Source organism: Pipistrellus kuhlii, unplaced genomic scaffold, assembly GCF_014108245.1.
Source record: "Pipistrellus kuhlii isolate mPipKuh1 unplaced genomic scaffold, mPipKuh1.p scaffold_m20_p_9, whole genome shotgun sequence".
Classification (NCBI taxonomy): Eukaryota; Metazoa; Chordata; class Mammalia; order Chiroptera; family Vespertilionidae; genus Pipistrellus; species Pipistrellus kuhlii.
In genome coordinates, this window is record NW_023425595.1 from 49,706,232 (window position 1) to 49,726,937 (window position 20,706).

Sequence of the window (20,706 nt, forward strand, 5' to 3'; positions counted from 1 at the left end):
TTGCTGCTAGACCAGGGTGGATTTTCTTTCCTGTTTAATATTTGTGCGGTTTGACTTCCTTGCTCCTTCATTTTTTATTTTATTTTGTTTAATATATATATATATATATATATATATATATATATATATATATATATATATATATATATTTAATTGATTTTTTACTGAGAGAAAGGGAGAGGGGTAGAGAGCCAGAAACATAGATGAGAGAGAAACATTTATCAGCTGCCTCCTGCACACCCCCGAATAGAGATGTCCTGCAGCCAGGGTACATGCCCTTGACTGGAGTCGAACCCAGGACCCTTCAGTCTGCAGGCTGACGCTCTATCCACTAAGCCAAACCCAGTTAGGGCTCACTCCTTTATTTTTAATCTCTTAGTATGCTTAAAGACTGGAGTTCACTTTTTATTTTTTCTTTAAAACGTGGCCTAGAGAAAGTAAAGGGATTAACTAAACCGATAATCCAGAGATCACCCTGGAAGGGCAATGAAGAGATTATGGCCCCGGTATAAAGCCAGGCCCAAGAAGATGTGGGCTGCATTTGGAGCCAGCTCTCAAGGGGATACCGTCTCTCTGGATCCTCCAGTGCCTTCGCCTGGAATTGGGATTTCGCTGGTGGGAAGTAGGTCAGTTGATTTCTGCTATTTGTGCTTGTAACCAAAAGAGCTTTTGTTCCTATTGCAAATGTGTGAAGAACTGACTATAGTTTTATATTACTTATGACTGAGAAATATGTATCTGGATATCATTCCCTTGAGTTAAAGCCAGTTTTTATTTTATTTTTTAAAGTATGTATCAATAGATTTTTTGAGAGAGAGAGAGTAAGGGGGAGGAATAGAGAGAAACCTCAGCAGCCCCCTGTATGCCCCTTACAGGGGATGGAGCCTACACTCCCAGAATTCATCTGGGGACCTCAAGGTTTATGGATCGACCCTCAACCATTGAGCAACTCTTGCCAGGCTAAAAGACGAGATTAAAAAGAAGAACTTGTGCCCAGGCAGTGTCCTCAGTAGTTGAGCACTGCCCCATGAACCAGAAAAATCCCCATTGGAAGCTCATATTTCTGGTTCTATCTCCAGAAGGCAGGTGATCCAGGATTCTCTCTCTTTCATGATCCAGTCTCTCTCTCTCTCCTCTTCTCCCTCCTCTTTGAAATCAATACAAACATATTTAAAAAACACAAAAACTTTTTCAGACTTGTGGGGTTACTTTGTTTCTTAATATTTTCTTGGTAAAAATCACAAAGATTTTCAGCAAAAAGCCTCATATTTAGGGAGCCGATGACCAAAATGGAGGTTTTTAATTAGATATGGGGCATTAGAATGGGGAAGGTGCTGGGTGAATTAGAGTTGAGATGGGACATGATTTTGCCTGACCTCCGGTACAGCATGTTTCATTCGGAGGCTGAATCTGTAAAGAAAATCCGTTTCTGGGTCCTATTGTATCATAATTTGGAATCAAGATTTTACAATAGCAGAAGGCAAGCACTTTCTGGCTGTTGTTTTACCTTGAAAGCATAAAACTGTAGAAAACAGTGACATGTTAGATCAGAAAGCAACTTTTTCCTGGTAAGGTATCATTGATTGATGCAAAGTACAAATATTATGTGTATTTCATTTTTTTTTACTTCTTTAGGCCCCTGTGTGACTTATTTTTTAAGACAGCAATGATGAGGGAGAATTACTGATGGGCTGCCTCCTGCAGGCCCCACACTGGAGATTGTCCATAAACCAGGCATGTGCCCTGAGTGGGAGTCGGAACCATGATCTACTGATTCATAGGTTGATGCTTAACCACGGAGGCACACTACCCGGGCCGCCTATGTGCTTTTGAGAAAATGTTCTATTTTTATTTTCGAAAATACTAGCAACAATGTGTTCATAAGATTAATCTTTAGTTTTTTAAAACTTTCCCTGGTGCATTTTTACTTGTGTCCCCTATTTTGTCATTCAGTGCCTATTTGTACATTTCACGCTTATGTCTTTTCACTTCTAATGTTCTTTCCTAAGAACCAGGTTTTAGAGTAATTTCTATTAGGTGTTAGGGGTGTGTGTGTGTGATTATTTACCAATATTCTGTGTTCTTGTCTTCCGGTTTAGCTTTTCAACATCCTTGAGGAGACTCTCCACTATTTGGAGTGAGGAGCCATCCGGACACTGAAGCTGTGACTCAGGAGAAGCCTCAGAGACTCCAGCACCCCCACAGGGGAGCCCCCAGAGCTGCAGGCTGAGCCTGGCAGCCCCTAGTGTCTGCTTCCTCAGAACTGGCCCATGTCCTTCAGGCACAAAAAGCACTGATCATCGTGGTTCCCACTAGTGAGGTCAAAAGCCTGGAAAAGACTCATTTTTCAAACATTCACTCTGAGTGACTGTGAAACAGACACACCGAAACTAAAACCAAAACCTAAAAAATAAAAAAAAAAGAGAGAAGACATTACTCCCTCATCCTCAGCTATCTAAAACATCCATAAGGACCTGGGACTCCACCCCTTTCGTTGCAGCCATGATGTCTAATGAGCCAAAGGTGAAAATCATGACCTTCCACCCAACCATGGAAGAATTTAAAGATTTCAACAAATATATTGGTTACATGGAATCCCAAGGTGCACACCGAACTGGCCTGGCTAAGGTCGTTCCACCCAAGGAATGGAAAGCCAGACAGACCTATGATGATGTCAATGACATGGTAATAGCCACCCCCCTCCAGCAGGTGGCGTCGGGGCGAGCAGGCGTGTTCATCCAATACCACAAGAAGAAGAGGGCCATGACAGTGGGGGAATACCGCCTGCTGGCCAACAGTGGACAGTATCAGACCCCACCACACGTGGATTTCGAGGATCTGGAGCGGAAATACTGGAAAACGCGCCTGTACGATTCGCCCATCTACGGCGCTGACATCAACGGGTCCTTGTTTGATGCCAACACTAAGCAGTGGAACCTTGGCCACCTGGGAACCATCCAGGACCTGCTGGAGCAGGAGTGCGGGCTCGTGATCGAAGGCGTGAACACGCCCTACCTGTACTTTGGCATGTGGAAGACCACGTTCGCCTGGCACACGGAGGACATGGACCTTTACAGCATCAACTACCTGCACTTTGGGGAGCCCAAGACGTGGTACGCGGTGCCCCCCGAGCACGGCCAGCGGCTGGAGCGCCTGGCCAGGGAGCTGTTCCCGGGCAGCTCCCGGAGCTGCGAGGCCTTCCTGCGGCACAAGGTGGCCCTCATCTCGCCCACTGTCCTCAGGGAGAACGGGGTCCCGTTCAGCCGCATCACCCAGGAGGCTGGCGAGTTCATGGTGACGTTTCCCTATGGCTACCACGCCGGCTTCAACCACGGCTTCAACTGCGCGGAGGCCATCAACTTTGCCACCCCGCGCTGGGTGGACTATGGCAAGGTGGCCTCTCAGTGCAGCTGCGGGGAGGCCCGGGTGAGCTTCTCCATGGACGTGTTTGTGCGCATCCTGCAGCCCGAGCGCTATGAGCTGTGGAAGCGCGGGGAGGACCGCGCTGGCGTGGACCACGTGGAGGCCAGGGCGCCGGGCAGCCAGGAGCTGAGCGCCTTGAGGGAGAGCCGGGCGGCCTGCAGGTCAGCGCTGGGCCTGAGGCACCTGCCTCCGCGGCGGGCCATGCTCACCCCTCGATCAGTGGGCACGGGCCGTGGGTCCCGCCGCCAACGCGGCAGCCGGGCCCCTGTGCTCCAGCCATCCCTGGGCCCCTGGCCAGCCCCGGGTTCTGCCTCCACCGCCCAGCCCGCAGCCTTCTGCTCCGTGAAGCCCGACCCATCATCCTCACAGCCAACATCCAGCCCATCTGCCCAGGATCTCCAGCCAACTGGCACACGTGGTCGTGGTCGAGGTCGAGGTCCAGGTCATCATCGTCTTCGTCCTAGGGAACAAGGGACTCAAGTGTCGATTGTTCAGGCCCCGGCTAAGAGGCGCCGCCTGGGGGACGCTGTGCGCACAGCGCCGGATCCCCAAGTCCAGCCTGTGCCTGAGGACAAACCTTCCATGGACAGCCCAGCACCATATAAATTTCTTGTATATTAACTCTTTATAACACCCCCCCCCCCCATTTGTTGTATAATAAGCTTGTAAAGCTCTGGGACAATGGATGGGCATGTTGTCTTTTCTCCCGTGCTGCTGTAGACTAGTCTATGCCTCAAGATTGGACTTGCTTTTGGGAAGCATTTTGCTTAATAAAACCTTACTTACAAAAAAGGTTTTCAGCTGTGGCAGTGACATTTTGTGTTTGTTTTGTTGATCAGCCTCTAGGGTCCATAGTTATTTGGGGGCAACATTAGGTGATTCTGAGAACCTAGCTGGGTCACATACGAGCCTGTAAGTCACTGAACACGCAACAGCCACACTGAACCCAGGAGCCTCTCTCTCTCCTGCGGCTCTGACACACCTTCTCCCAGGCCCCTGCTCAGGCCTCTGCTCAGGCTGAAACTAGACCGTTTACCCAATGAGTCTGTCAGCCAGCACTGCCTTAGTTATGTTTGTAATTTAAAAACAAATATGTTTATTGCCCTGTTCACATAGCTCAGTGTATGAGCTTCTACCCCTGAGCTAGGAAGTGGTGGTTCAATTCCCAGTCAGGGCACATGCCTGGGTTCAATGCTTGATCCGCAGGAAGGGGCATGCAGGAAGCAGCCATTCAATGATTCTCTCTCATCATTGATGTTTCTATCTCTCTTTCCGTCTCCCTTCCTCTCTGAAATGAATGAAAACATACTAAAACAATAAAAAAGAAATAAAAGATACGTTTTCTTTGATTTTAGAGAGAGAAAGAGAGAGGGATAGAGTGATAGAAACGTCCATTAGAGAGAAACGTAGATCGGCTACATGATCCCATGGGGGATGGAGCCCACGCTCCAGACATGGGCCTTGACTGGGAATGGACCTGGGACCTCTTGGTTCATGGGCCAACACTCAACCACTGAGCTACATGGCCGAGCAGAATATTTGTAATTTTACTTCCGTGTTTACCTGGAAAAGGGAAGGATGCCCTGCAGCCCACAGACCCTCCAAAGGCCAGGTGACACACCAGCCCATCTTTGACCTTGAGGTCACACTGGGGGGCTGGGCGAGGGGCTGGGCGCTGGGCTTCTACCCTGCGGACCTCACCCTGACCTGGCAGTGTGACTGGGAGGACCAGACCCAGGACATGAAGCTTGTGCAGACCAGGCCTGCGGGGGATGGGACCTTCCAGAAGCGGGGCGGCCTTGGGGTGTCCCCTGGAGAGGAGCAGAGATACACGTGCCACCTGCAGCCCAAGGGGCTGCCCGAGCCCCTGAGCCTGAGAGGGGAGCCGCCTTCTCAGACCTTTTTCATCATCATGGGCATCGCTGGGGCCTGGTTCTGCTCAGAGCTGTGGCTGGAGCTGTGATGGGGGGAGGAGGGGAGGGGCCCAGTGGGAAAGGAGGAAGCTATGCCCAGGGCTCTGATATGTCTCTTTGGGCTTCCAAAGTCTGAGGCAGCTACCTTGTGGGGATTGAGTGATGGGAGATGTGTCCACACTCTCACTTCCTGGCTCAAGACCCTCTGATTGTCTTGACTGTACCCTCCCCATCCCTGCCTTTCCTCCCTGGTGCTCTGAGCGACAACTTCTTGCTCCTGAACTGAAATGAGACTGTAGGTTAACCTGTTTTTTTTTTAAATTCTTGCCACTAACTGTGATGGTTAATTAAAGGAGATCCTTTAATTAAATATTTTCTGAGAGGAAATAAATGGAAGCACCAAGAATTAAAACACACACACTTGCGCCTGGTGATCTGAGCCGCCAGGTGGGCCGCGGTGCAGGAGGTCAGGTCCGTGTTCAGGGCGATGCAGTCGGCGCCCTCGTAGGCGGACTGTCCGCACCCGCGGAGGAGGCGACCATCGGGTTCCGTGTTGCAGCCTTACATGACCCGGATGGTGTGAGACCCGCCCTCCCTCTGGTCTTAGGAGCCGCGCAGGATGCTCAGGCTCCCTGGGTAACACTGTGCGGGTCCCTTGCACCTCCCCGTTTCTATGTCCGGTGCGGAGGGTGCTCCCCTCCACCCAGGGCTGCAGCATGCCCTGTGCCAGGGGCTCCGCCCTCGGGCTCCCCGCGTAGCTGTCCATCAGCACGAACTGACTGAGTGTAGTCCAAGCAGCCAACCGCGAGGTTCCCGGGCTCCCCAGCCAGGAGGGGACATGATGGTGCTGTAGACTAGGGGTGTCGAACTCAATCAGAGAAGGGGCCAAAATCTAAAATCCAGCCTAAATCGCGGGCGGAATGGTTTACTGAACAGTCATAAACTGTCATTGTGATGGAAACGCAGCGGAGTGCAGTGATGACAGCGCGGTGCGGGCCACATTGCAAGGCCTGGCGGGACAGATTTGGCCCGCGGGCCTTGTGTTTGACACATGTACTGTAGACAAACCTCAGGGAGTGGGGACCGCCCCAGGTGGGGGTCAGGACCTGCGCCCCCAGGAGCAGCAGGAGGAGGGTGGGAGACCTCAGGATCCGCATCCTCGGCTTTGCGGGGGACCATCTCCTACTTACATTTTATTAAAGTTGTTGTCCCCAGTGTGTATTTGGCAAATAAAGAAAGGCAGAATCCTTCACATGCTTTTTCAAAATTCAGAATGATATAAAAGAGACGTAGCTAGTTAAAAACAAGAAAACAGGGCCATATCGGAGTCGCTCACGCTAGGCAGCACCTCACCAAACCACACTGACCTTAATGACTCTCTCCCAGAGATGGAACCCCAGGCAACCAACCAGGACTCACCTGGTGAGCATCAGTCAGGTCATCTGCCTCATGGCCTCCATTCCCTAAGGAGGGTAACCTTGCAATAATCCACCCAGGTGTTTGCCTCTTGTGACTTCCTGCCCCTGCCCCTTTCTGCCTGTAAAGGCCTTTCCTTTTGCACAGCTCCCGGGAGCTGCTTCCCACCTGCTCCACTGAGTGCTGCCTGATTGAATCCTTCCACTTTTAAATGACCTCAGTTTATCTTTTAAGAATGTAACACAAAGTGATTCAGAAAAGTTACAAGAAAATGGACAAGCAAAATGCTATGGTGCAAATACAAACAGAAAGCAGGAGTTATGGGGCTAAAATCAGACAAGTTAGAATGGAGGCTCAAAGGCAAGTTTCACCATGAACATATGTCCATCATTGAATACCCATGCAACACTGGTAAGGATAAATTATAGAAAATAAAACAGGTTAAAAGAAACAAACAGATTAAAAATAGGATATTTCCAACAATTTATATGAACAATAAAAGACCCTGAATAGCTGCAGCAATCTTGATAAAGAAGAACAAAATCGAAGGAATCACAATACCAGATATCAAGTTAGTCACTGTATACTAAATAGACTGGTACTGACACAAGAACAAGTATCTTTCTAGATCAATAGAACAGAACAGAAAACCCAGAAATTGACCCAAGCCATTAAACTCTATTGATACTTGACAAAGGAGGCAAGAACATACAATGGAGTCAAAACAATCTCTTGAATAAATGATATTGGGAAAATTGGACAGATATATGCAAAAGTAAAAAATAAAACTAGACCACTAAAATACACCACACATAAGAATAAATTCAAAATTATAAATGTAAGTTTCTAAAAATATTAGAAGAAGCCATAGTAATTATGGAAACCAGTATGCTATTTCCTTAAAAAATTAAATATGACACTGCCAGCTGATCCAATGATCCCACTTCTGGGAATATATCTTAAGAAACCTGAAAAACCAATCAGAAAAATGTATGCACCCCTATGTTCAAAGCAGCACAGTTTACAATAGCTAAGATCTAGAAAAAGCCCAAGTGGCCATTAGTAGATGAATGAATAAAATATAAGATAAAATGAACTGTGGTACATTTACACCACGGAATATAATGCAGCAATAAAAAATAAGGGTAAATCTATATCCCTTGAGACAGCCTGGAGTAACCTGAAGAATATTACCATAAGGAAATAAGCCAGTCAAAGAAAGACAAGTATCATATGATCTCACTCTTATGTGGAATCTAATGAATGAAATAAACTGATGAACAAAATAGATCCAGAGACATAGAAACATGGAACAGTCTGTGAAATCTCAGAGGGAAGGCAGGGGAGGATAGGTGGGTTTGCAGAAATCAACCACAGAACTTGTATGCATACATGCATAGCCCATGGACACAGACAATATGGTGATAGAAGCCTGTGGTAGGTGGCAAGGTGGCCTAGAAGAGGTCAAGGTGAGGGAGGGGGACATATATAACATTTTCAACAACAACAACAAAATTAATAAAACAAAATATTAAAAAAGGAGTTGCAAGTTTATAATTCCAGGGAAGAGCTCCTGTTGGTGGCAAGAGTGATGTGATTGTGATCTGTCATCCCCTCTCTCTTAGAGCTTTTTCTTCCTTTCTCCATTTAGAGGCAAGAGGGGCTTCCTATGTTTAAGGGGCCTCTGTCAGAGGGCCCTAACTCTGGGATAGATATGGATATTCTGAAAGGGGTACAAGCTGTCACTATCCCAGAATGCCTGGCTACAGATCATGATGAAAGCAGTTGTTTTCTATCTAGAATTAAATAAATATACTCTCTTTGAATGAATAAAGGATACTTTTTTTTGTGAGACTTATTTTTAAATAACCCTTTGTTCTTTGAGTACACAGTGACAACATGTTTATAAAAAATATAGCACGAGAAGGAGAGATAGATTATGTTTGTCCTCACTTAGACAAACAATGAAAATTCAGAAAATTTTAGGTTGTTTCTGTAAAGTCCCAACACCACTATATGAGCTATGGCAACCCAAAGTTGTGGTTCCAACTCTAAGACGGAACTTCTGAGTCAGTCTCTGCTCTACTGAACCAGGCTGAAGGTCAGACAAGGTCAAGGAATAGCTTTGGGATGCATCATCAGCTTTCCCCTCCCTAGGGAGGCACCTGGCTTCCTGGCTGGTGCAGGGCCAGATGCACTGTGGCATCTTATCCTTTGGATCTGCTTTCTAGTCTCCAACTGCCTCTGCTCTCACCAACCCTTCACTCTCCCAATGTGATAGCATCTCTGAGCCAGACCTACCTGTCTGCCCTCTGATATCAAGTGTGATTGTCATCCTGGCATATTCATCTCACCAGGTCTGACTCCTGTACTCTCTGTGATTAAGCAGAACTACATGTGGGCTGGACACTTTTCGGGGTGCTTAACTGATCCACGGTCCTTGCATGCAGGCGTCTGTCCTTAGGGGACAATGGTGTGGGGAGCCAGTTGTCCTTACTAAACTCTAGAGGGCTGGGACAGGTGGGGTTAGTGGAGACAATTCAGAAGGGTGCAGTGTGCCTTGTAAATATCCTGTAAATAATGTATGCTGCTTTTTGACTTGGGTGTTTGAAACCATAGAAAGTCACCACTGATATGCAGTATTTTCCTGGTGACAACCTTTTGCTCCACCAGGTGCTGAATGCAGGTGATCAGGCCACATTTATGGGAAAGTATGGTGCCACATTGCAGTTCTTCCAAAGTGATCATTGAAAGTCTGTTAGTCAGTGCCCACTTTCTTTCCCACAGTTTCTAAAGAGACTGCTGGACACAAGGCCATGTGCAGTGCCAGTTGTTAAATAGTTTGAAGAAGATGAGAGCAGCATGGATGGATTGGATTTGAACTTTTGACAGAGGGATTGGTGTGTATATATTTTGATGACTCATCAAATGAGAAACCATTGATCAAGACTCTTCCTCTTTGTGCTCTTTGAATATCTTCAGGAAAAGTAGTCAGTGTGTGTGTGCCACTATAGCTTTTCCTGGGTATACTGAAGAATTACGCCAAGATAAAACAGTTTTAAAGAAAACAATACGCAGACTATTTACCAAGAAATATGATAACTTATCCAAATTAATTTTTTTTATCATCAATGAGATTGTCACTGATTTTAAAACTCTTTAATCCATTATACAGAAGCAACAAACATTCATTCTTTCAAAAAATAGGATAATTTATGTAATATTGTGATTTATAAGTATATATATAGGGGCTTCATCCCTGTTTCTGGCACAGAGCTCCTAGAATCCTTGGAAATTCTTAAGATGTGAGAACTGCACAGATTTTCCACTTCAAATTCACCCTTTTGCCCCATTACTAACACCTTACATTACTGTGGTGCATTGTTACAGTGAATGAACCTATGCCTGTATGTTACTCAATAGATCTGTTATTCAGATTTCCTCAGTGTTTACCCAAGTTCATTTTATGTTCCAAGATCACATCCAAGATCCCACAGTACATTTGGTTTCTCTCGGCTGTAATAGATTCTCAGACTTGTGTCTGACAAAATGTTTATGTAGAAACTTGACAATTTGGGGAAGTATTGCTCAGGTGTATTGTAGGATGCCCATCTATTAAAATTTGTCCGATGATTTTCTTTTTTTTCTTCTTTTTAAAATGTATTTTTATTGATTTTTTACAGAGAGGAAGGGAGAGAGATAGAGAGCTAGAAAAGTCGATGAGAGACAAACATCGACCAGCTGCAACCAAGGTACATGCCCTTGACCAGAATCGAACCTGGGACCTTCAGTCCGCAAACCGTCGTTCTACCGCTGAGCCAAACCGGTTTCGGCAATTTTCTTTTTGTTTAAAATGTTATTTAAAGTTGATTTTTATTTATTTATTTTTTGCAAAGCAAACATCTTTTATTGAAGTCACAGACCAGGTGCCCAGGACCCTGTCTCCACGCTGGGCCAGGAGCGCAGGCCGCAGAGCGTGGGTCCCGCCTTAAACGGTGGTGGATGAATCCGGGACCTCTGGTGCCAGGCTTCGTAGCTACAGGACACACAGCGCCCTTCACCGCAGGCTTTTACCAGGAACCAGCCTGCCCTGGGGCATGTACCCAGAACCCGGGTAACAGAATGCCCTCCGAAAATGCATTTCAAAATAGAGACCTTTCTCCAGAACTGTAAAAGCCAGAATAATGCAAAATATCCCTTTAAGAAAGACTGATCATAATGACCCCTAACATTCAAAACAACTGGGACCTATTTCCTGTTTCCCAGAGACCTCCCTCAGCATGGCTGATTGTTCTCTATCTGCTCCAGGTCCAGCTCACCTGGCCCAGTGGGCACACAGCCTTTCCGATGTCACTGTCCCAGTCCCCCGGGGCCCTCCCGGGAGGCCCACAGGCTGGGGCTAGCAGGCCAGAGTTAAAGATGACTTTGAGAGAGAGAGAGAGAGAGAGAGGCGAGAGAGCGGAGAGAGGAGCGATGACGAGAGGAGATAGGAGAGATGAGAACGAGGAGAGAGGAGAGGAGCGAGGAGAGAGGAGAGAGAGAGGAGAGAGGAGAAGGAGAGAGAGAGAGAGACGAGAGGAGGAGGGAAGAGAGAGAGAGGAGGAGGATGGAAGAGAGATAACAGAGACAGACGCGAGGGAGGTAGCGATGGACAGAAGCCACGACAACAGAGAGGGAGCGAGCGGATAGAGGAGATCGCGAGTGAGAGTAGAGACGTAGAGGCGAGCTCTCGCCCAGGTAGCGTCATACGAGTGACATAGGTTGGCTGCCTCCTGCACAGCCCCCACTGGTCAACGAGCCCAAAATCCAGGCATGTGTCCTGCCCAGGCTAGAACTTGCAATCTCTCGGTTCATGGGTCTCCCCTCAACCATAGAGCCACAATGGCCAACTTTGTTTCCATTTTTATCATTTCATCTTATCTTTTCTTTTGAGCAATTCCCTGTGTGTGTGTGTGTGTGTGTGTGTGTTTATTATTAAATGCTTGAACTAAAAATAAATAACAATTGAGTTTTAGATATACTCATATATATTACTATAGATGTGATGTGGATATTAATTTTCAAATAAATATGGTTGGTTCAGTTTTTATTATTGACTTTCTCATTTTCTCTTTAAAAACGTCTTTTAAACAAGAAGATACCAGATCAGAAATTCAATTGAGCACTCTCTCTCTCTCTCTCTCTCTCTCTCTCTCTCTCTCTCTCCTCTGCTCTCATCTGTAATTTCCTACCTGACAAAAAGAAAATCTGAGGAAATGGCATAGGTCCAGCCTGTCTGAAAGCCAGACAGGGAGTCCTTTCAAGATCCAAGGATTGCTAGAATCGATTTGGCTCAGTGGATAGAATGTTGGTCTGCGGACTGAAAGGTCCCAGGTTCGATTTTGGTCAAGGGCATGCACCTTGGTTGCAGGCACATCCCCGGTAGGGAGTGCACAGGAGGAAGCTGATCAATGTCTCTCTCTCATTGATGTTTCTAACTCTCTATCCCCCTCTTTTCCTCTCTGTGAAAAATCAATAAAATGTTGTTGTTTTTTTTTAAAGACTCAAAGATTATCACCCCAACAAGAATTCCCTAAGTAAAGAGAAAAAGTAAATAATGGCAACCGAAAATTGCCCAAACCTAGGAAATCCCACACATCACCGAACTTGAGCAGAAGTTTTTTTCCTTTTTCAATTAAGTGTATCTTTATTGTTATCTTCTCCCCCTTAACCCCCCAATCACAAACAGAAGTTTCTTCACACTGCAAACCAGGACCAACAATGACTTTTGAAGCATCAAGTAGTTCTTCTTTATTAATTGCTGTGTTTTTATTTTTGTTTGTTTGTTTTTTTAACTACTAAAGTTTGAGGTGGAAAACACAAAGGCATTCAAAATTAACCACAGGCCATCAACACGAGTGATCTTTGCCAAAGAAGCCAGGTTCCAAAAATGCACCTAAAATTTGTCAGGAGCAAAAAATAATGAGATTAGAAGCTGGGAAAGCGGTGACTTACCCAGGTGGTCTGGATGTGGCTTGAGGGAGGGTTTTTATTGGTGACTTCCCATTTTATTAGACTGTGACCAAGAGGGTTCTCAGTATGTTAATTCTGTGGCATTTTTATTGATCTTTAGTTTGTGGTCTTCAATTGATAACATTATTCAAATGTTTCATAGGTATTGAAAAGCACTTTCCATTTGTTATGTGGTTGCAGGTTACGTGATCAAAGGTGTTAGTTGTTCAAACTTTCATAGCATTTAATTTTCCTCTCTAGTTGATTATCAGGTTCTGAGAGGATGGTATTAATTGCTGCTACGAGTAGGGTGGGTTTTCTTTTCAGTTTATTATTTGTGCGGTTTGACTTCCTTGCTCCTATTTTTAAATTTTATTATATTTTAAAAAATATATACTTTATTGTTTTTTTACAGAGAGAAAGGAAGAGGAGTAGAGAGCCAGAAACATAGATGAGAGAGAAACATTGATCAGTGCCTCCTGCACAATCCGGATTCGTGATGTGCCCGCAGCCAGGGTACATGCCCTTGACTGGAATCGATCCCAGGACCCGTCAGTCCCCAAGCCAATGCTCTATCCACTAAGCCAAACGGATCCCGGCTCACTTAATTCTGTATTTTTAATCTCTTAGTATGCTTAAAGACTGGAGATCCCTTTTTTAGTTTTTCTTTAAGACGTGGCCTAGACAAAGTAGAGAGATTAACTAAGCCGATACCGTGGAAGGGCAATGAAGAGATTATGGCCCCGGTATAAAGCCAGGCCCAAGAAGATGTGGGCTGCATTTGGAGCCAGCTCTCAAGAGGATACCGTCTCTCTGGATCCAGCAGTGCCTTCGCCTGGAATTGGGATTTCGCTGGTGGGAAGTAGGTCAGTTGATTTCTGCTATTTGTGCTTGTAACCAAAAGAGCTTTTGTTCCTATTGCAAATGTGTGAAGAACTGACTATAGTTTTATATTACTTATGACTGAGAAATATGTATCTGGATATCATTCCCTTGAGTTAAAGCCAGTTTTTGTTTTTATTTTTTAAAGTACGTATTGATTTTTTAGAGAGAGAGAGAGAGTCAGGGGGAGGGATAGAGAGATAGAAACCTCAGCAGCCCCCTGCATGCCCCTTACAGAGGATGGAGACCACACTCCCAGAATTCATCTGGGGACCTCAAGGTTTATGGATGATGCTCAACCATTGAGCAGCACTCGCCAGGCTAAAAAATCAGGTTTAAAAACAAAAACTTGTGCCCAGCCAATGTCCTCAGTGGCTGAGCACTGCCCCATGAACCAGAAAAATCCCCATTGGAAGCTCATATTTCGAGTTCTATCTCCAGAAAGCAGGTGATCCAGGATTCTCTCTCTCTCCTCTTCTCCCTCCTCCTTGAAATCAATACAAATATAGTTAAAAAAACAACACACACACAAAAAAAACTTTTTCAGACTTGTGGGGTTACTTTGTTTCTTAATATTTTCTTGGTAAAAATCACAAAGATTTTCAGCAAAAAGCCTCACATTTAGGGAGCCGATGACCAATAAATGGGTTTCTAGATCGGGTTAAAGAGTCAATCAATTGGAAGGGAGTGGAAAAGATGTGAGATAAAATCAAAGTTTTAAATTAGATATGGGGCATTAGAATGGGGAAGGTGCTGGATGAATTAGAGTTGAGATGGACATGATTTTTCCTTACCTCCGGTACAGCATGTTTCATTCGGAGGCTGAATCTGTAAAGAAAATCCTTTTCTGGGTCCTATTGTATCATAATTTGGGATCAAAATTTTACAATAGCAGAAGGCAAGCACTTTTTGGTTGTTGTTTTTTTCTTGAAAGCATAACACTGTAGAAAACAATGACATGTTATATCAGAAAGCAACTTTTTCCTGGTAAGGTATCATTGATTGATGCAAAGTACAAATATTATGTGTATTTCATTTCTTGACTTCTCCTTTAGGGCCTTGTATGACTTAGTTTTTAAATTGGTTTCAAAGACGAAGGGAGAGGAGAGAGAGAGAAACATCACTGATGAATGAGAATCACGGATTGGCTGCCCCCTGTAGGCCCCACACTGGGGATCAAGTCCCCAACTTGGGCTTGTTCAAGGGACCAGAATGGAACCCAGGACCCTTCCACTGAGCCAAAGTGGCTAGGGCTAGATTTTGTTAGGCGAACGTGATAACCACTACACTACGGAAAATGACCTTAGGGCTAGATTTTGTTTTGCAACTGGGACCTGGACAAAGTGAGATGACTAACTAGGCCCCTCCCCCTGAGATCTCATCTGATTGGCAGTGAGGAGATTACTATAGTCCAGGTGTAAAGCCAGGTCCATGAGGATTTGGGGCTGCATCTGGCGGCCAGCTCTCAAGCAGACATGGTCTCTCTGGATCCTGCAGTACCTTCACCTGGAATTGGGATTTTGCTGGTGGAAGGAAGGTCACTTGATTTCTACTATTTGTGCTTATGACCCAAAGAGCTATTTTCCTATTACAAGTTTAAAGAATTGACTATAGTCTTACATTATTTATGGTTGAGATGTATGTATTAGGCTCTCTTCCCTTTAGTTAAAGATTTTATTTTATTTTTAAAGTATGTTTTAGTTTTCTTTAAAGTTAATTAATTAATAAATTTATCTATTTATTTTGAGAGAGAGATGAAGCGAGAGGTAGAGAGAGGTGGAAACTCCAATGAGAGTAAAACAGATCAACAGCCCCTTAATGGGGATTAAGCCCACAATCTGGGCATGTATCCTAACTGAGAGTTTATCTTGGTTCATGGATGAATCTCAACCCCTGAGTCAAAACCACCAGGTTGGAAAACACTTTCAAAATAAAAACTTGTGCTCAGCCAAAGTCTCTCAGTGGTTGAATGTGAACCCATGAACTAGGGAGTAGGCTCTGGATGCCCAGATTTGGGGCTCAATCCCCAGTGTGTGGCCTGCAGGAGGCAGCAGATCCAGAATTCTCTCTCATCATTGATGTTCCTCTCTCTCTTTCCCTCTCCATTCTTCTCTGAAATCTTTAAAAATGGACTTAAAAAAAAAATACAAGTAAACTTAATTTTTAGACTTTGGGTTACGTGTTTTTCTTGAGATATTTTTGGTAGATACCACAAAGGGAGCAGCCTGGCATTTAGGGAGCTGGTTTAATAAGCGTGCTTCTAGATCTGCTTAAAGAGTGAATCAGTTGGCAGGGACTTGGAAAATATGTGAGGTAAAATTAGAGGGGTTTTTGTTTGTTTGTTTGTTTGTTTGTTTTATGTGCTGACAGTTATTATTTCCTTCAACTTCAGCTGTTGTGTTTTTTTAAAATATATATTTTCTTGATTTTCAGAGAGGAAGGGAGAGGGAGAGAGAGAAACAGCAATGATGAGGGAGGATCACTGATGGGCTGCCTCCTGCAGGCCCAACACTGGGGATTGCCCACAACCCAGCCATGTGCCCTGAGTGGGAGTAGAACCATGATCTATTGATTCATAGGTTGATGCTTAACCACAGAGGCACACTACCCGGGCCGCCTATGTGCTTTTGAGAAAATGTTCTATTTTTATTTTCAAAAATACTAGCAACAATGTGTTCATAAGATTAATCTTTCATTTTTTTAAAAAACTTTCCCTGGTGCGTTTTTACTTGTGTCCCCTATTTTGTCATTCAGTGCCTATTTGTACTTTTCACGCTTATGTCTTTTCACTTCTAATGTTCTTTCCTAAGAACCAGGTTTTAGAGTAATTTCTATTAGGTGTTAGGGGTGTGTGTGTGTGTGTGTGATTATTTACCAATATTCTGTGTTCTTGTCTTCCGGTTTAGATTTTCAACATCCTTGAGGAGACTCTCCACTATTTGGAGTGAGGAGCCATCCGGACACTGAAGCTGTGACTCAGGAGAAGCCTCAGAGACTCCAGCACCCCCACAGGGGAGCCCCCAGAGCTGCAGGCTGAGCCTGGCAGCCCCCAGTGCCTGCTCCCTGGGAACTGGCCCATGTCCTTCAGGCACAAAAAGCACTGATCATCGTGGTTCCCACTGGTAAGGCCAAAAGCCTGGAAAAGACTCATTTTTCAAACATTCATTCTGAGTGACTGCGAAACAGACACACCGAAACTAAAACCAAAACCTAAAAAATAAAAAATAAAAGAGAGAAGACATTACTCCCTCATCCTCAGCTATCTAAAACATCCACAAGGACCTGGGACTCCACCCCTTTCGTTGCAGCCATGATGTCTAATGAGCCAAAGGTGAAAATCATGACCTTCCACCCAACCATGGAAGAATTTAAAGATTTCAACAAATATATTGGTTACATGGAATCCCAAGGTGCACACCGAACTGGCCTGGCTAAGGTCGTTCCACCCAAGGAATGGAAAGCCAGACAGACCTATGATGATGTCAATGACATGGTAATAGCCACCCCCCTCCAGCAGGTGGCGTCGGGGCGAGCAGGCGTGTTCATCCAATACCACAAGAAGAAGAGGGCCATGACAGTGGGGGAATACCGCCTGCTGGCCAACAGTGGACAGTATCAGACCCCACCACACGTGGATTTCGAGGATCTGGAGCGGAAATACTGGAAAACGCGCCTGTACGATTCGCCCATCTACGGCGCTGACATCAACGGGTCCCTCTTTGATGCCAGCACTAAGCAGTGGAACCTTGGCCACCTGGGAACCATCCAGGACCTGCTGGAGCAGGAGTGCGGGCTCGTGATCGAAGGCGTGAACACGCCCTACCTGTACTTTGGCATGTGGAAGACCACGTTCGCCTGGCACACGGAGGACATGGACCTTTACAGCATCAACTACCTGCACTTCGGGGAGCCCAAGACGTGGTACGCGGTGCCCCCCGAGCATGGCCAGCGGCTGGAGCGCCTGGCCAGGGAGCTGTTCCCGGGCAGCTCCCGGAGCTGCGAGGCCTTCCTGCGGCACAAGGTGGCCCTCATCTCGCCCACTGTCCTCAGGGAGAACGGGGTCCCGTTCAGTCGCATCACCCAGGAGGCTGGCGAGTTCATGGTGACGTTTCCCTATGGCTACCACGCCGGCTTCAACCACGGCTTCAACTGCGCGGAGGCTATCAACTTTGCCACCCCGCGCTGGGTGGACTACGGCAAGGTGGCCTCTCAGTGCAGCTGCGGGGAGGCCCGGGTGAGCTTCTCCATGGACGTGTTTGTGCGCATCCTGCAGCCCGAGCGCTATGAGCTGTGGAAGCGCGGGGAGGACCGCGCTGGCGTGGACCACGTGGAGGCCAGGGCGCCGGGCAGCCAGGAGCTGAGCGCCTTGAGGGAGAGCCGGGCGGCCTGCAGGTCAGCGCTGGGCCTGATGTATCTGAAGCCCCTTCGGGCCATGCACACCCCTCGATTAGTGCACAGGGGTCTTGGGTCCCATTGTGGCCGCACCCCTTTGCACCAGCCATCCCTGGGCCCCTGGCCAGCCCCGGGTTCTGCCTCCACTGCCCAGCACGCAGCCTTCTGCTCCGTGAAGCCCGACCCATCATCCTCACAGCCAACATCCAGCCCATCTGCCCAGGATCTCCAGCCAACTGGCACACGTGGTCGTGGTCTAGGTCGAGGTCCAGGTCATCATCGTTTTCGTCCTAGGGAACAAGGGACTCAAGTGTCGATTGTTCAGGCCCCGGCTAAGAGGCGCCGCCTGGGGGACGCTGTGCGCACAGCGCCGGATCCCCAAGTCCAGCCTGTGCCTGAGGACAAACCTTCCATGGACAGCCAGCATCCTGTGTGGGCTTCAGGGTGCTGTTGTGCCCCTGACCTTCAACCCTTGGGGCCCCCATTGGATCCCGATGAACCCATGCACCCTGGCCCGTGCCTCCTCTCTATGGACAGGATTCCAGTCACTTTTTCTGACATTGTCCCACCAACTCCTTGCTGTGTCACTGACGTTGTAAGGATGGACCACTCTTATAGCAAAATCTCCTGGACTCCTGACTGTGACTCCCTGGAGCTAAAGCTAGAGGCAGCTGCCTCTCTGGGGTCCTGGGACACGCTCCCTGCCAATGGGTGGTCTTCCATCTTTGAGCCCATCACTGATGAAGATTTAGCCAAATATGGCTGTATCTGACCCTCAACCCTGGGAACCAAAGCACCACCCAGCCAAGCAACAATCTGGGCACAAAGAGTGCTGACCAGCGTGGCTCCACAGTCAAGACCCTCAGGACCCACCCAGAGAACGCTCCACTCAGAAAAGGCCCCCCCCACCCCCAAGAGTACTTTAAAATATCTGTCTCCCACCAAAACCGGTTTGGCTCAGTGGTAGAGCGTCGGTCTGCGGACTGAAGGGTCCCAGGTTCGATTCCGGTCAAGGGTATGTACCTTGGTTGCGGGCATATCCCCGGTAGGGGGTGTGCAAGAGGCAACTGGTCGGTGTTTCTCTCTCATCGACGTTTCTAGCTCTTTATCTCTCTCCCTTCCTTTCTGTAAAAAATCAATAAAATATATTTAAAAAAATAAAATAAAATATCTGACTCCGCATCCCTAGGTGTTGGCTCCATTTGGGGGCTCAGCCTATCTGACCTAAAAAAATCCTTTACTCCTTTTGGCTTTGTGCATTCCTCCTTCTGGTGACCATCACAATAACTTTTTATGATAAACCGGTCAATATGGTAAGTGAAATGTTTTCTGAATTCTGTGAGATACTCTTAACAAATTAATAAAACCCAAGGAGGTGGCCAGGAACCTTTGGTTTATAGCCAGTGGGTCAGAAGTTCCTGGGCTTGTGACTGGCAGCTGAAGGCAGTGGTCGGGTGGGGCCGATGGCAATTTTGTAGGACTGAGCCCTGTAGTTGTGAGAGCGGACGCTGTCTCCAGGGATATAGTATCAGAGCTGAGTCAAACTGTGGGACAACCTGCTGGTGCCCTGAGCATTGTTGGTGCGAACCTTGACCACACCTCGGAACTGGGTGTTCAGAGCCCCTTTTACTTCATGCCGTGCAAGACAAGAAACAACATCATATAAAATCTGGATACAGAAAGCTTAAACAACATGAACAATAGGGTAGAATTTATGTACCTGGTAATAGAATGCTCCCTTTTGTAAAGTGCCAATGATCAATCACAAAATTAATAGTATATTAGGCTGAAGAGAAAACACTCATAAATCCCAAAGCAGAAAAAAAAAAAAAATCAGGCTTCTTAATTTTCATGCAATAAAAGTAGGCGTTCATGTTAAATATCAGAAACTATGGAAGTCTTTCTTTTTGGGAAGTTAAACATTTTCAACGGACTGACTTGTAGATTACAGGAACAGATGTCCTTCTAATTTGTAGGAACCAGGGAACCAGAATATTTGTTAACTCTATGAACTCTGGAGCCATACTGCCTGGTTTTGAATTCCAGTTTAACTTGTATCAGTTTGTGACCTTAGCAAATTACTTAAGTTCATGGTGACTCACTTTCCTCAACTGTAAAATGGGTATAGTAATCACATCTACCTCATAAGATTAGTATGACAGTTCTATGAGTTAATATTTGTAAAGCGCTAAAATGGATGTCTAAAACATAATAAGAATTATGGAAATGTTTTTAGATTTCAAAATGGATGAAATACATATAGCAATAAATGTGATCAGTTAAAATAGGATCGAGGAAAAATTTCAACCTTATCAATGAAATTAACTGGATTAAGCTTCTGTCTCATAAAATCAGGAAAAAAACAAACTTACCTAGCGTAGCAGGAAGAAATTAATAAAAACATATCCAGAAATTAATGAGTTAGATAAATTATAAAATAACATAACTGGGAAATTTTACAAAGCTCAAAAAATATAGACACTTTTCTAGAAAAAATGAACTAAACCTGATTTCAGAAGTTAAAAACTTCTGTGTAAGAAATATCAAAAGACATAAAAATATCTGCCTTTTCAAAACCACCAGTACACAGACGATGCCAGAAGGATATGTATGAAATCCTTGAAAAGCAGATTTTTCCAAATCCATTTGGCATTGGAAAAGAAAAAAAAAATTCAAAATTTTAAGTAAA

The 20,706-nt window shown here is 45.8% G+C and overlaps 2 protein-coding genes and 1 pseudogene across 2 annotated transcripts; 2 read left to right on the plus strand and 1 right to left on the minus strand.

The window, feature by feature from the left end:
• The first annotated feature begins 2,531 nt into the window (after nucleotides 1–2,531).
• On the plus strand, nucleotides 2,532–4,044 carry LOC118713769 (lysine-specific demethylase 4D-like). Its single transcript, XM_036428659.2, has one exon. The coding sequence runs from the start codon at nucleotides 2,533–2,535 to the stop codon at nucleotides 4,042–4,044; it is 1,512 nt and encodes a 503-aa protein (XP_036284552.2). The 5' UTR covers nucleotide 2,532.
• A 1,697-nt stretch (nucleotides 4,045–5,741) lies between these two features.
• Nucleotides 5,742–6,513, minus strand: LOC118713770 (annotated as a pseudogene).
• A 10,400-nt stretch (nucleotides 6,514–16,913) lies between these two features.
• LOC118713771 (lysine-specific demethylase 4D-like) lies at nucleotides 16,914–18,789 on the plus strand. Its single transcript, XM_036428661.2, has one exon. The coding sequence runs from the start codon at nucleotides 16,936–16,938 to the stop codon at nucleotides 18,787–18,789; it is 1,854 nt and encodes a 617-aa protein (XP_036284554.1). The 5' UTR covers nucleotides 16,914–16,935.
• The last annotated feature ends 1,917 nt before the right edge of the window (nucleotides 18,790–20,706 follow it).